The sequence below is a fragment of the Tarenaya hassleriana genome, unplaced genomic scaffold, assembly GCF_000463585.1.
Source record: "Tarenaya hassleriana unplaced genomic scaffold, ASM46358v1 Cleome9, whole genome shotgun sequence".
NCBI classification, from domain to species: domain Eukaryota; kingdom Viridiplantae; phylum Streptophyta; class Magnoliopsida; order Brassicales; family Cleomaceae; genus Tarenaya; species Tarenaya hassleriana.
The window spans coordinates 195392-210799 of NW_010971389.1; the positions used below are offsets into that span (position 1 = coordinate 195392).

General features: G+C 35.4%; 5 protein-coding genes across 6 annotated transcripts in view; 1 reads left to right on the forward strand and 4 right to left on the reverse strand.

Annotated features, from left to right (window-relative positions):
- Window positions 1–928, forward strand: part of LOC104803519 (WAT1-related protein At4g30420) — a 9530-nt gene extending 8602 nt beyond the window's left edge. The window contains exons 6-8 of the mRNA XM_010527454.2: window positions 120–278; window positions 397–548; window positions 644–928. Coding sequence (XP_010525756.2) covers window positions 120–278; window positions 397–548; window positions 644–881 — 549 coding nt within the window. The 3' untranslated portion in view covers window positions 882–928. The remainder of the gene's footprint in view (window positions 1–119; window positions 279–396; window positions 549–643) is intronic.
- Window positions 929–1030: 102 nt separating this feature from the next.
- Window positions 1031–2800, reverse strand: LOC104803520 (tetraspanin-8). 2 transcript variants are annotated; one of them, XM_010527456.2, is made up of 3 exons: window positions 2708–2800; window positions 1939–2587; window positions 1031–1582 (listed from the first exon to the last, which is right to left on the reverse strand). In XM_010527456.2, the coding sequence occupies exons 2-3, from the start codon at window positions 2443–2445 to the stop codon at window positions 1271–1273; spliced, it is 819 nt and encodes a 272-aa protein (XP_010525758.1). In that variant the 5' UTR covers window positions 2446–2587; window positions 2708–2800; the 3' UTR covers window positions 1031–1270. The 2 variants fall into 2 exon arrangements, with proteins under 2 accessions (XP_010525758.1, XP_010525757.1); XM_010527455.1 differs by having other exon boundaries at window positions 1939–2771.
- A 3893-nt stretch (window positions 2801–6693) lies between these two features.
- On the reverse strand, window positions 6694–7560 carry LOC104803521. The gene has a single exon (XM_010527457.1). The coding sequence runs from the start codon at window positions 7319–7321 to the stop codon at window positions 6812–6814; it is 510 nt and encodes a 169-aa protein (XP_010525759.1). The 5' UTR covers window positions 7322–7560; the 3' UTR covers window positions 6694–6811.
- Window positions 7561–9171: 1611 nt separating this feature from the next.
- Window positions 9172–10800, reverse strand: LOC104803522 (UDP-glucuronate 4-epimerase 1). Its single transcript, XM_010527458.2, has one exon. The coding sequence runs from the start codon at window positions 10646–10648 to the stop codon at window positions 9353–9355; it is 1296 nt and encodes a 431-aa protein (XP_010525760.1). The 5' UTR covers window positions 10649–10800; the 3' UTR covers window positions 9172–9352.
- A 2765-nt stretch (window positions 10801–13565) lies between these two features.
- On the reverse strand, window positions 13566–14242 carry LOC104803523 (P17/29C-like protein DDB_G0287399). Its single transcript, XM_010527459.2, has one exon. The coding sequence runs from the start codon at window positions 14166–14168 to the stop codon at window positions 13827–13829; it is 342 nt and encodes a 113-aa protein (XP_010525761.1). The 5' UTR covers window positions 14169–14242; the 3' UTR covers window positions 13566–13826.
- Window positions 14243–15408: the final 1166 nt, after the last annotated feature.

Here is a 15408-nt window from a genome sequence, read left to right on the forward strand (position 1 = left end):
GTTTCTGGTCTTGCTGGCTTGTCCCCCAGGTACTTCGAAAACCCATCAACCAACCCCCCCCCCCCAATTTTTTCGATTTCTTGTAATGCAAGGAACTAATTCCGATAAAAAAACCCTAGGTGCCTCTTTCTGCAATCTATCCAGACCACGTCTCTTTATCAGCATGGATCTGCTTCTTCGGAACATTACAGTCTGCAGTCGTGACATTCATCATCGAGAAGGATCCGAACGCGTGGTTTTTCCACTCCTACTTCGAGTTCGGAACTTGTCTCTACGCAGTATGCAGAATCTTGCTCTGTTTTTTCTTGTTTTACGCGAACAAAACCTGTCTAAATCTGAAAAAACTGAAAGTTTTCTTGGTAATGATCTGAACTCTCTGATTTTGACTCCGAACAGGGAATTGTGGCGTCAGGGCTTGCGTTCTTCGTTCAATCATGGGCCATTTCGAAGAGAGGTCCTCTGTTTTCTGCGATGTTCAGTCCTTTGTGTACAGTCATTGTCACCATCTTCGCCTCCATGTTCCTACAAGAGGAGATCTACACCGGAAGGTAACATCTGCGTTGGTTTATTTTCATAAACATATATATGATTAAGGTGGCGATTAGCCTAATTACTGTTCATGGTTGGTTGTGTTTTATGTCAGCTTAATAGGTGGGTTAGGAGTGGTAATGGGGCTTTACGTGGTGCTTTGGGGTGAAGGCAAAGGCATGGAACATAGGAGGGAAGACGATGAGAAAACAGAGGTGAAGATTCAGATTGAAGATTCTTCCTCGGACACGACACTATCAGTGTGTAAGATTGATCTGGAGGAACCACTTCTGTCCAAAGACAGTTCCCATTCTACAGGAGAGATCAGAACACAGCATGATATATATAACTAAGATTTTGTTTCTTTCATTATTTTTTTAAAATTTTACATTCTGCACGATTCTATATCTTCTTCTTTTTTCAATTTTAGATAAACAACACTCATTTTTATTGTTATATAGAGATCACCCTAGCGAGACCATATATAATCACAGGGCCTTGAGACATCTTCCAAGGGAGATTATATTTATATGAACCTTACCATATCGGTATCATAATTATTCAAAGTCTAAGGAAAAGAAACACCACAAATGCATAGTAAAAACACCTGTACAAACACAAAAAGAAAAACATCAAAACATAGGAAACAAGATATGGTCATTCGCTCACTCACTCTCTCTCTCTGTGTCCTAATGAAAGAGCTCAAACCACCAGAGAAGAGAGACTCTCTCTCTATCTGTCTTCAAGGCTTGTAACCATAGCTACGACTGTAAGTATCGTCCCTCCTGTTGTTCCTGAAGGCGCAGCATCCGACAGAGTAGACGATGACGAGGAACACGAGGAAGACGATGTTTACGACCGCCACTTTCTTCCAGGCGCTCTTGATGTTGTCGAGCAGACCGGCCTTGCATGATTGGCAGTCGAAACAGAGCTTGTCCGATCTGTTGTCCCACAATGCGCAGTCCGGGTTTGAATGCGTTCCTCCGGTTCTTGTCCAGTTCGTAGGGCTCACGTATGTGAATCCACAGTCGTTGGATGGCTTGCAGCAACCGGACTGTTAATGTAACAACAACAGAGATGGTGAGTTTAACCACATGATTCCATTGCAATCATGATTCTGGAGTTAAAAACAAGAACAGAACGAACTGCTGGAGCATCAAGGAGGGTTATTCAGAAGTTGACATCCAGTGTTGTGAATTGTCAAAGATTAAAAAAAGTTGGAACTTTATGGATATAGAGATGGAGTACTTTTGTGGGTCTGGATCTTTATGGAGATTCAGATTCCAGACAGAAAGTTAACCATGAATCTGACAAAACATCACTGGAGAAACAAAACTCTAAAACAAGAGCGGCCAAAATTTGAAGGAATTCAAGGAATCTGAAGTTCTGAACCATGATTTCGATTAATACCTGAAGAGCGGAGAGGTGCTCCTTGTAGAAATCGTCCACGGCCTCACCAACAAACTTGGATTCGAACTTGGAACAGACCTTGCTATCGACAAGGCAGCTCCTGATCTTGTTCCAGTTCTTGCCGCTGTTCACTCGCTTCTGCAACCAGTTAGAGTAATCTCCGAGCCTGTATTCTTTGTACCCTCTGTTCGCTAAAGTCTCTCCAGCTCCTTTGTTCGTGACGACGAAGGCGAAGACGGTGAAGCAGAAGACGAGCAAGATCAAGACGAACATCACGAAGAGGTAAACCCAGAGAAGCCACGTCACTCTGCAACACGCGCCGACGAGTCCCGCGATGGATACGATCATGAGGAAGACTCCGAGTGCAATCACGGGCTTGTCCAGGAACCGTTCGCACTCGGTCGAACCCTTTTGGCTGAGCCAGATTCCTCCGGCGAGGATCGGAATCGAGAGGAGGAAGATGACGAAGTTTAGGATTCCGACAAGGTTGTTGCTACAGCGAGCCATGGTTTAGTTTTCTCTGAGTTGTGTATGACCAAACCCTTGTTTGGGTGCCGAGAAAATCCGATGGAGGTGAGAAAAAAATCAAACCTTGGCGAATACCCAGATAAGAAAATCGACGAAAAACAAAACCCAGGAAGAGATCGGCCTGAGAAAATCAACAAAAAATCAGAAAAATCGGAACTCTGCCAATTCCTATGCGAGAAACCGGATGAAACTAGAGAGGAAATCACTGAAACGGACAGTGATTGATGAGAAGAATTTATACAGTGAGAAATGAAACGCGTAGAAGAAATCGGAGAGGTTGCAGAGAAAGTTCCTTCAACTTCAATGGCAGTTGTTGAGCCTTGAAGGACTGTTTATATGGTAACGCCATAAAGTCCACGCGCTTTTGAGCGAGTGATTGAGAATTTCTTTACGATTGCGACTATTAATTTACAAGCTTTAGATATTTATTTCATTAGTTGTGATTTCTCTTATTGCGTGGAAATTTGGAAATGCTTTTGAAAGTCAATATCGGTTTACTAGTATTATCTGATTATTTAATTACCATAATGAAAAGGAATAATTGTTATTTATTTCTGTTTGGAATTAATTAATTAATATCTTACGACAAAAAAAACAGTGTAATATGCACACTTTGCTCTCTTCCTGGATAAAACAATATTTATTTTCTGGTTGTAATGTAACAGTATTTATTTATATTGGCCTATTGGTTCATGTTATTACTTTATTACCACGATCAAATTTAATTTAAGAGAGTGCGAAATTCATAAACTGACTTAAATATAATTTCGAGAAGTGAAAGAATGATAAATTAGTGTAATTACTTAAAATGTCATGGTATAAAAAAATATCATGACTTAACATTAGTAGATTATTTTGGTAGTCAGAGGAAAAATGATCCATGTACAGAAAATACAACAAATATATTTTAAAATTTTTTATATGTTGTATTATATTATTTATTTTAAATATCAATTCATTGTGATAAAAAGTATCGGTAGGAGAACAATGTCCAAGCAAAATTTGGTACATATTGAACATGTTTTATTTTTCTTGTCGCAGTTGATAAAAGACAAATCTAACAAATTGACGTGCGATAATCGCAACAATTCATTTCAAATTGTTTAATTATATTATCCTATCATTAATATGTCACACGAATATCCATTTCACCTATTTTATTTTTTTGTGATCGCCCATGATTTTATACAAACTATATTTTCTACGAAATAAAATCGATTCCCTCGGTGTAACGAGACCGAATCCACCGCGTCTACGTCACGGAAGTCGGTGGAGCACTGACACGTGTCACGTTAGTGAGAGAAAGCTGACCGTTGACTCGCGTGTTTATCCACGCGCCTGTACTCATTTTCTTAAAATAATTTAATATCTATTTCATTGGTTTTGCAATCTATTAAGGTCATTTACAAGAAAATTTTAGGGGTTATCAGTTAAGTGTGACAAAAAGATATGGTATTTTGTATGACAAAATAGTTATGACCTTTGTAAACTATATTTTTTTATAAATTTTTGACAAAATTACTTTTACTTTATTGTATAATTTTAATATTATCATTTAGCGTCCCAATAAATGTGCAATATAAAAAGCAGATTTTTTTAGAAACCGTGTAATGCGGGAGAGTTGTTTTTGATCCGGGAGAGACTGATTTTATCCGGGAGAACTGTTTTTTATCCGGGAGAACTGTTTTTCATCCGGAAGAACTGTTTTTCGTCCGGAAGAATTGTTTTTCATCCGGGAGAGTCTGTTTTTTGTTCGGGAGAACTGTTTTTTATCCGGGAGAGTCTGTTTTTTATCCGGGAGAGTCTGTTTTTTATCCGGAAGAATTTTTTTTGTTCGGGAGAGTTTGTTTTTATCCGGAAGAATCTTTTTTTTGTCCGGAAGAATCTTTTTTTGTCCGGGAGGATTGTTTTTTGTCCGGAAAAATCTGTTTTTGTTCGGAAAAGTTTGTTTTTTTTTTTGTCCGGAAGAACTGTTTTTTTCGAGGGAGTTGTTTTTCGTTCGGAAGTGTATGTTTTTGGTCCGAATGAAAAATAGTTCTTACGCATAAAAAAAATTATTATTTTATATAAAAAACATTTTTTCTCCTATGAAAACAATTTTCTAAAAAAAAAGTATTTTCCCAAACAAAAATAGACTTTTTCAGATAAAAATACATTTTTTTCGGATAAAAAAAAAATCTTTTTCGAATGAAAAAATAATTTTTTCGGACGAGAACAAGTTCTTTTTGATAAAAAAAATTATTTTTTTCGTATACAAAAACAGTTAAACCAAATAAAAACAGATTCTCACAGATAAAAAATAATTATTCCGGATGAAAAAAAAACAGTTTTCCGAGATAATCTGAATAAAATATATTTTTTATGCTGTAATTTTTTTGAATAATGACAATATTGAAATTATACAATAAAGTAAGGGTATTTTTGTCAAAAAATTATAAAAATGTATAGTCTGTAAAGGAAGAAAAAAAAAGTATAGATTTGTAATGACGTGACGTTTTTGGATACTGGTGCAAATTTTCCTAAAATTTTATATATGTCTGATGCAATATAATTTACAAGACGTTCTAAAGAATCTAAACAACAAAAAAAAAACAATTTGCAATATATTTAATCTTTAAAAGGTGGCAGCAAACGGTAATCTCCCATAATTATCAGGCATGGATTAAGTTTTTAACATTTATACGTTAATACAATTAATAGACCTCCAACTTCGTCATAAATCGACGTCATCACAGATAAAAAATAATTATTCCGGATGAAAAAAAAACAGTTTTCCGAGATAATCTGAATAAAATATATTTTTTATGCTGTAATTTTTTTGAATAATGACAATATTGAAATTATACAATAAAGTAAGGGTATTTTTGTCAAAAAATTATAAAAATGTATAGTCTGTAAAGGAAGAAAAAAAAAGTATAGATTTGTAATGACGTGACGTTTTTGGATACTGGTGCAAATTTTCCTAAAATTTTATATATGTCTGATGCAATATAATTTACAAGACGTTCTAAAGAATCTAAACAACAAAAAAAAAACAATTTGCAATATATTTAATCTTTAAAAGGTGGCAGCAAACGGTAATCTCCCATAATTATCAGGCATGGATTAAGTTTTTAACATTTATACGTTAATACAATTAATAGACCTCCAACTTCGTCATAAATCGACGTCATTAACGTTTAAAAATTAGCTATTAGTCATTAATAGTTAGACATAAAACCAAATAATATAATTTTTCTTTTTTTTCTGCAATATACATAATTTTATTCTAAGGCTGAAAGTCATTTCCGTAGAGACGTTACAAATTGAATTTCCGTACTTTGTATTTTGTACAGTTTTGGACAAATCCGAAAATGATGAATTCCACATGCAAAGATAAAAAGATAAATTATATACCTAAACGTGTTTATCACAGAGAAATCCGTATCACCTTCGTCTTTATTCCCTTTTTCAATTTATAATTTTCTCAAAGAATATATATATATATATATTATAACAGAAAAAATCTCATATCAATCGGAGAATAACAAATACCCTCTACATCAAATTGTGAATTCGATTTCTTTGGAGGTTTGAGTTTCTCTTTGGATCGGTCAGTTTCGACTGGTTTATCTGATCCGCGTGATTTGTCAGCTATTGCGTGAAATCGGAAGGTTTACTATCCGAAATATTATCCGATCCGCGGGGTCGAAAGGTGTCCACCATTATCAAATGTATATATATATTATCATTAATCACCTTCCGAATATATATTCACACCAAACAAACCTTTAGTCGGGTGTACATCCATCTTATTCACTATTCAATTTCCGATTAATGCTAATGATTGTTATTAAATTATATATGTTTTGAATAAGATGACAGATTAATATTGGAGTTATAAAATCAGCATTCTAGAATAGTATAATAATATGCTGTTTAAATATTTTTTAAATAAAAATTAATTTTAACAAGGTCTTTGATTAGAACAAGAATTTTACTTATACTTTTAGAATATTTTGAAATTAATAGAATAATGACATTTTAGATGGAATATTTTTTTTTAAAATTGACCGGTCCAAAAATAATCATGGTTAAAAAAAAGGATTACACCCTTCACGGTATATGATTACTACTAATCTATGTTTTCAACATTTATTTTCTTTTAAATTGAATGTCAGTCCAACATTGTATCGCATGTTAAAAAATATATTCGTTAAAAGAGCGGATCAAGTTCGTAATATCATAAAAAAAAAACACTTTATTTCATCAGTCGACATTAATTAATCGACTTACATAATCAAGAAAAAGAAAGTAAACAAAACACACACACACATATATATATATATGATCATCTTCTTGTCATTTAATTTTCCAAAGACACTGGAGCACCGATCTTGGATCCGACTTCGGAAACACAAGTGTTCCAAATCTTCTTGCTCCTGGGGATCCCTTCTGCTTTCCTTGCCTTCAACTCATCGGTCGAAAGCACGATGCTGGAGAGTGCCACGTGGCATTTCATCCCCATCTTCAGGAGCTTCTCGCAGCACGGCGCCGACACGTGAGTAGAGTCCCCAAACATGTGGCTGAATATCTCTTCTCCGCACGGCTCGTCCAATTTCGCGACACAGCTCTTGAGCAGTCCGATGAATTCCGGGCTCGCCACCGGTGTGCCGGGACTCGGCGCTGGCTCGGTGCCGTCGATGTAGAGATCGGGAGAGAATGCTTCGCTGTCGTGCGGGGCCGAGGCCGGAACGTAGATGTAACCGGTCAAGGGGTCGACGATTTCGTATCCGGCGACCGAGGGGATTAGGGTTTGGATCATGAGTGTTGCCGCGAGGAGCGAGCCGACGACGTTGAAGAGTGTCTTCGCCATTCTATTGTTTTTTTTTTTAGGGTTTTTCTTTTTTACTTTTGCTTTATTTTTCTTGTTTTTGGTTGATGGTTTTCGTGATGGGGGAGGGATATGGTTTTATAGTGTTTTGGGAACGTACGTTATTTTGCATTTATGAAAGATGAAACCCTTACTATTAGAATGTGGTTAACGTTTTGCAAATCATAAATAATATGACGTTATGCTTTGCTCATTAATCAAAAACTCGTTTCATTATGGAACCCTAGCTAGCTTTTATGTCGCACCACCAACGCTTACGCATCATCATGCATGTGCGTGACCTCTCCCAAAAAAGTTTTTAAAAAAAAACTTTACATGTGGATAATGGTAGAGAATCTTACGGCTGTGGGTGATTTATTTAGTTAATAGCAGGATAATCGAACCTATTTGACCGAGTAATACATGTAATCAAACCAAATGCGATATAGACATTAAATTGTCATAATTTTTCTAAAATCGAAACAATTGCATCCGAACGGAAACGTGGTCCAATGGTTGAGATGTGATAAAGTTTATGCCAATGGTCGAGAGATATTAAGTGGGTTGAAAACCCAACGGAGCTTGTGATTATCAGAAAAATTTCTAAAATTAAAATAATTGAACCGGAATATAAGTTAACTAACGACCAAAACTCAAATAAATGAATATAACATGGAATATGTACTCTTCGAACTGTCCAAAAATGGGTTGGGCCTGCAATGGGTTTGAGCTCAATACAACAAAACAACCCTAACACTCCCATTTATTTGAATTTTTGTATTAAATATTTATTGGTCTCACCATGTCCTGACCGTGGATAATCGATCGGAGATATCCCACGACATGTAATGATTTATATTTCCTCATCTTCAACCATAATATTACACATTTGACTTATTCACGAAGGATTATTCAAATACCATTGACATATTCATCTGAAAATTCATAACCCTGTGGTTTTGGTTTTCACGATTTTGTCGGCGTGTGGTAGCCTGCACATAATTATAAACAAATAACATTTATATGGTCAAACAATTTATCTTTTGCACGTTGGAAAGGATAAATTAAATAAAAATTTCTACGAGTTTTCATAATTATGTTTTAATATTTTTCTTTTAATTATATCAAGTCTTTTGATGTGTATGAGACATTGAGAATACAATCTCATTGAGCTACATATTTTACGAATGGGTTTTATATTTCCAATGGTCATATTGCGGTGACCCCATGGCGATACGTTATATTTATTAAAGTATAAGGAATGTAATATTTTCAGATTATTTCCAAAGATAAGAATCGTTTTGATTGGTGCATAGATGTAAAATATTAATTGAAACAAATTTCAAATTTTAAAATCCAGAATTATTAGGAACTAATGATAATGATAGGGATAATAAAGATTTGAGTAAAAATAATAAATGAATTAATAGAGATTTTGTGAAAATCGTATACTCATTTGTGTCGGCAGGGGGGTGACGTGGCATTTGTATATTTTTTTTTGTTATTACAGCTGGACCATGGATTAGGACTGAAGCATTATTCTGTCTTGACGAATCCAACGGCTACCGTACACCTTTTAAATGTCTTTTTCCTTTTTTCAAAGCGTTTGCCATTGGGCCCACAGGCCCAAGTCCCTTTTTACTACCACTCCAGCTGTCTTTGCTCCCTGGTCCCATTCTTATCTAATAATTAAACCTTATTTAAATAACTTTAAATAAATAAATAACTACAGTTTGGTGGTAAATTGATATGAATCGAGAAAACAAAAATTTCAACGGAAACATTACAATTTTAATTTACTTACAAAAAAAAAGATTGTAATAAAAATTGGTAAATTAAAGAAACATAAAATGTAAAAGATAATGATGATGAGGCTCTCTTTCGGGTTTGGCCTCTTCTTGGAGAAAAGTATTTTATGTGTCGCTTTTCTTTTCTTTTTTTTTTTCTAAGAAAATAAATCGAGTTGCGAAGAACAAAGCAACCCGGAAAAAAAAAGAACAAAAAGGAAAAATAAAATTCCGTTAAATTTCAAAGTTAATGTACACTTTTGCCCTTACTGTTGTTGTTGTATCCATAATAAGAAAGGTACCATCTAACGAATTTCTTCAAACCGGTTTGCAAATCGGTAGTCGGTTTATACCCGAAAGCTAACCGGGCCGAGCTAATGTTCGCGTGAGTGAACGGGACGTCTCCGTTTCCGGGCATTTCCACGTAGTTCCTCTTCGCCTTCACCTTGAGATGCTTCTCCAAAATATCTACCAGTATCGGAACCGTAACCGGAGACGTGTTCCCCAAATTAAAAATCCGGTACGGAGCCGACCCGCGTTTCTTCCCACCCGAACCGGTACTCTTACCCGAGGTATCCAGCGAACCCAAACACCCTTTTACAATATCGTCGATGAAGGTGAAATCTCGTGCTAAATCGACCCGGTTCTTACCCCGGTATATCGTAATCGGTTTACCTTGGAGAATATTCCGGCTGAAGGAAAAGTACGCCATGTCCGGTCTACCCCAAGGTCCGTAAACCGTGAAGAACCGTAAACCGGTGATGGCAAGACCGTAAATATGGTTGTAAGTGTGGGTGATTTCCTCGCCGGCTTTCTTCGTCGCGGCGTAGAGACTCGCCGGCTGATCCGTACGATCGGACTCCGAGAACGGGGACTTGTCGTTGAGTCCGTACACGGAGCTCGACGAAGCCCAGACGATCGACGGTTGCGGATTCGCCGATTTGCAGATCTCGAGCAGATTCACGAGCCCGGCGATGTTGCTGTGAACGTACGACTGCGGATTCTCCATCGCGTACCGTACACCGGCCTGAGCCGCGAGATGCATCACGTGGGTGAAGGCGACGACATCGAAAAGCTTGGCTAGGAGCTTAGAATCGTTCAGATCTCCTTCCACGACGAAGATCCCTCGGCTGGAGAGGAGAGATCTTCGCGCTCGTTTCAACGATGGGTCGTAGTAATTGTTGAAATTGTCGAGACCCACGGCGCCATCGCCGCGTTTCTTCAGGGCGAGAGACACGTGGCTACCGACGAAACCAGCGGCGCCGGTGACGAGGACGGAAATTCCGCCGGAGCGGTGGATCTCGGCGGATGTACGGACCTGCTTTTCCCACTGGATACCGCCCCAAGAGGCGGAGAGATATTTGCTACCGGAGTCGACGAAGCTCTGGAAACTCAAATACGACGCCGTTAGGGCGATGAGGAAGAGAGCCCAGAGGAACATCGTGCTCGTGGAGGCGAAGCATCGGTGGAGCTGACGGTTTGACCGGTCAATCTTGAATTTCCCCGGCGTTGACGGAAACAGCTCATCCTCTAACGACGGCATCTTTCTCCGTTAAACAGACTCCTTTTTTCTCGTTTTCTGGTTTTTCACCACTGAAATTTTCCGGGAAATTTTTTTTTTTCTGACGATGGAGAAGAACTCGCTGGGTTTGATAAGAAGCAGATGCAATTTTTTTTTTTTTTTTTTTTTTGGTTTTGAAAGCGTCTGCTAAGGAGAAGAGGAAGAGATGGAGGAATATATATAGTGGTAACCCACACACCGAAGAAGGACAAGTAGACGCGTGAACGCGTTAATTGACGGCCAGATTGGCAATTTTAGGCAAAATTAAATCCATCACTAAATGGCAAAAAAGACAGTCATAAATAAACATTTTACTAATTACACCGGAATCTAAGGGGAAACTTTTTTTAAAAAAAAACTAAAAAGATTATTTATTTATTTGTTTGTTGTGATGAAATCTTTCTGGAAGTAGACAGTGAACATTGACAACACTTCCTATGGATTCATGAATGTATGATTGTTCAAGATACGTTCATAAATATTACTATATAGCAATCGATTACTATAAGAACACATCTGAATTGAATGTCCATCAGATCAGTAGATTTAATTTACGAAATAAATTTGATCTAAATTCTGTATACTAGGAAATATAAAGATCGAATTAAATTAAAAAAAGTTAACCAAATCAACATATAAGTAAAATCCAATCTGTGTAAAACAAAAAATCCCAGTTTGTGCAGAAACCGGCAAAAATATTGACACATTCAATCGAAGAAGTAAAAGGAAAGAATTCGAGGAAATGCGGATTAATTGTTGAAAGGAATTTTGGTAAAAGAATTTAGATTGTTCGTATCTATTAAAAATAAAAATGTATTTTGCTATTAAAATAAATATATTTAAATTATATGGATCATTATCCCAAACATAAGCAAAAAAATATTCAGACAACTAAGAAAGCCAAGGAGATTTGGTAGTTGTAACTTAGACGTCCAGTTTAAGCAAAGTGATTAGACATCATAGTTGGGATTAATTATTACTGATGTTGTAAGATTTCGACTAATCGGTCAACTTCCAACATGCGAGTGCTCGATTGCTTGTTTTCTTTATTTAATTTAATTTATCAAGTCTTATTAAAATAAATATATTTTTTATTTTATTTTTTACGGGATAATGATAAGAACGTGGGGACCATTGTCATTGGCTGTTTCCGGGAAAGCGAGGGAAGGCAGAAAAAAACTGCGTGCCGTTTTCACGTATTTAGCAGAAATCACGGTTTTATCACAAAACGACTGGGCTACCGCTACCGGATACCGGAAGAACCGGAGGAGACCTCAGTTTAGAGGATTTCTAAGCACCGGTGATAGCCGGTAAACACGGGTTTTGTGCTCCAGAATTGAGCGGTGCTCATCCACCCACGACTCTTTTTTTCCCCCACTTTCTTATGATTTGACACAAATTTTGTGTTGTAAGACTTTTTTTTTTACTTCCTGTATCAAGAACAAGAATTTTGAGATATATAATTCTATTTTTTCAGCTTTGAATCTTTGAATTATGAATTCGATTTTAGATTCGATCCTTTTATAATTTATAATTTTGTAGTCTGATTATAAATTATTAACTCAACTCCATTCCTCACGTCACCAATCACCATGCGAGAATCCGATTTGACAACCCTAATCTTTCGAATTAAATTTAATATAATAATTTTTTCGAATCCTAAATAATTAAAAAATTTTATCAATTTTCGTTTTTTTGTTTGTGAACTTAAATCGAACATTTATACAACACGTTATAATTTTTTTTGTTATGTTTGATATTTTTGTGTTATCTAATTTATTTTATTTTGTGACTAGTTTTAGATTTTTGTTTCGTTTTATATCTGAATGATTTTTTGTTTAATTTTCTTGAAAATATATAATACGTATTTAAAAAAAAACCCTATCTTTATCTTGAAGAGATCGTATTCCTTTTTGTGTAATAAGATTTATTGGTACAGCTTGTTTGCTCCTCTGGAGATTCTGTATTTCTGTTCTCTAGAATTGGCCCATCTTGCAAATTATTTATTCATATAATAAATTTCCAATTAAAGGGCTTGAGGTTACAAGTCAAAGTGAAGATGATTAGTCAATATTACCTCATTAATCATCATTAAATTATAAAATTATATCACTGAGTCGGCAATTTTTTTGGATTAACGTTTAAATACAATTCTTCAAATATTAATTTCTAACACCAATCATTGCGAACTCCACCAACAATTATAAGTGCTTAGTTTTGTTGGATTTACAGATGTGAAAAACGCAAAGTTATTATAACATACCATCTTTCCCAATTATTTCTCATATGTTTCATAATTCATGCAAATGATAAGTTTTTTTCTCGACTATTTTCAGGGTTTATATAAGACAACAATTAGGGTCAGTGAAAAAATTTATTAACTATTAACTATTTGAAATTAAATCAATTAAAGTTCTATAAAACGTTCCTTATTTACGACAATAATTTTAAATTTTTATACCAATACCAATTAAAACTTTTTTTCAGTATATTTCAATTTAATAAAAACTAATTAGACTTCAAATAAAAAACAATTAAATTGGTGGCTACTCTATTTTTTTTTTTTTTACAAAATTTCAATTATGAAGCGGTAACTTTAAACCTTGCATCAAATTATTATTATTATAGACTATATTTCAAAAACAAAGAAAATGAAATGATAGAAATAATCATAAATTTTTTTTTTGGTAAAGATAAAATTATTATTATTGTTGAAGTACTTACGCTAATGGAGTGTTTGGTAATGGCTTCACAAACCAATCAGTTTATAGGGAGAATTCTCCACCAGAATGTTAATGACTATTCTATTTTATGTTGATAGATTTGATTTCGATATAATCATCAATATTTTAATTCTGTTTTCTTTAATAAAACCAAAACCAAATGCAATTTATTACAATTAATATATTCTAAAACCCAACCCTCACAACATGTATTTATTTTTATAAAACAAGTAGTAGCAACAGTAGTAGCGTTTTCACAAGAAAATGACATTTAACATTTCACACGGACAACGTTACAGGGCATAAGACACTGAAGTAACCGTAACTTGCATGGATGATTTCTTCAACCTAACCATAATTTATTTCAACATACATACATATATATGTATAACACAAATTCGTAGTATTCTTTTTTTGAATGGACCGAATTTAGGGTTTTAGTTACCACCGTTCGAACCAGATCCAGCTCTTGACCCGGCAAAAGATCCTGCGGATGAACCAGCCTCTGAACCGGATGAGCCACGCGAACCACTAGAGCTAGAACTCGATGATGAGCTAGAGCTAGAGGATGAACTAGATCCCGAACCCGAACCCGAACCTGCACCGGCTCCCGAGCCCGAGCCGCCACCACCTAGACCGATGCCCAACCCAACGCCTAACCCGACCCCGATCCCGCCAAGATCGATTCCCAAATCCTTTCTTGCGACCCGACTTTCGGTTAACATGATCAAACTCGAAACCAACAAAGCGGTAAGAATTAAACCTTGGAACCTAGCCATTTTGGAATTACCCTCTTTGTTGCAAGAATTGTTTTCCTCTTATGATTGTTTTTAAGGTTTTGTTCTTGTCTTAAACCCGATGAAATGTTAGGGTATTTATAGTAGAAGCTCGGGGTATAGAGTGAGCGATGATGAGGCATACACCACACCACACCAATACAAACCTTTTGATAGACGAAGTGCGACCACATGTTGAATTTGGTAATTCGTATATAATCTTGTTTTATTTTATCGACTAGTGCTTTATTAATGGGCTTAATCGGCATATAACTTACAAAATATTTTATAATTATTAAATATAATGTGCAAATTAAAGTGGAGTTTCGTGCATGTGAAAATTTCGGCTACCGCCCCACTAGACCACACCCACCACCACCAAGTTTGGTGGAAGTGAGAATGCAGTAGTGGATTATACACGGTGAGACCAATCATAATTAAATTTGGTCACTAATTTAAATAAATAATATTTATGTTTGTTTCTGTCTGCATTTACACGTGATCATATAAAATTCAACGCAATCGAACATATAAACAAATCAAGTGAAATTCATTCTTTTATCGTTAGGATTCAACCCTCTGAAAATTTACATATTTTTTATAGAATAATATGGATTATAATCGATAAATTCGAGATAGAAATAAATGTTCCTATACAAGTAATCCATGTGATGACTCATTAATTTAAATCTTATCATATGTTTTCTGTTCATAAGTGGAAGATAGTAAACGTTTTCCTGCGGGATGTGGCTGTCTTATGTACTCATAATATTTAACGTTAACGGAATTATTTCATTCGATAAAGCTTGTGATTGTATATTCAGACGATGTAGTGATGATCATCCAACATTTCTTTTGTAAAGGGTACGTTATATCTAGGGGTGTAAAATGGGCGGGTCGGGCCGGGTTCGGGTCGGGTTTAGTTCGGGCTTAGATTTTTTCGGGTCGGGCCGACCCGCCCATTTATTTTTCGAATCTATGATCGGTGGCCCGAAGCCCGGCTTTATAGGACTTCGCGCAGCTTCGGGTTTTTTTCTATTTAATAAAAAAAAGTATTAATATATAATAATAATAATAATAATAATAATAATAATTTAACAATTAAAAAAACAATAGCAAATTTTCGTCTATATCAATTATAATTAAAAAAATTAAAATCTAAAAAATAATCATGTAAAATTTAAAATATATAAATTATATAATATTTTTAATATATATAATATATGAAAAATATAGTCTTGTT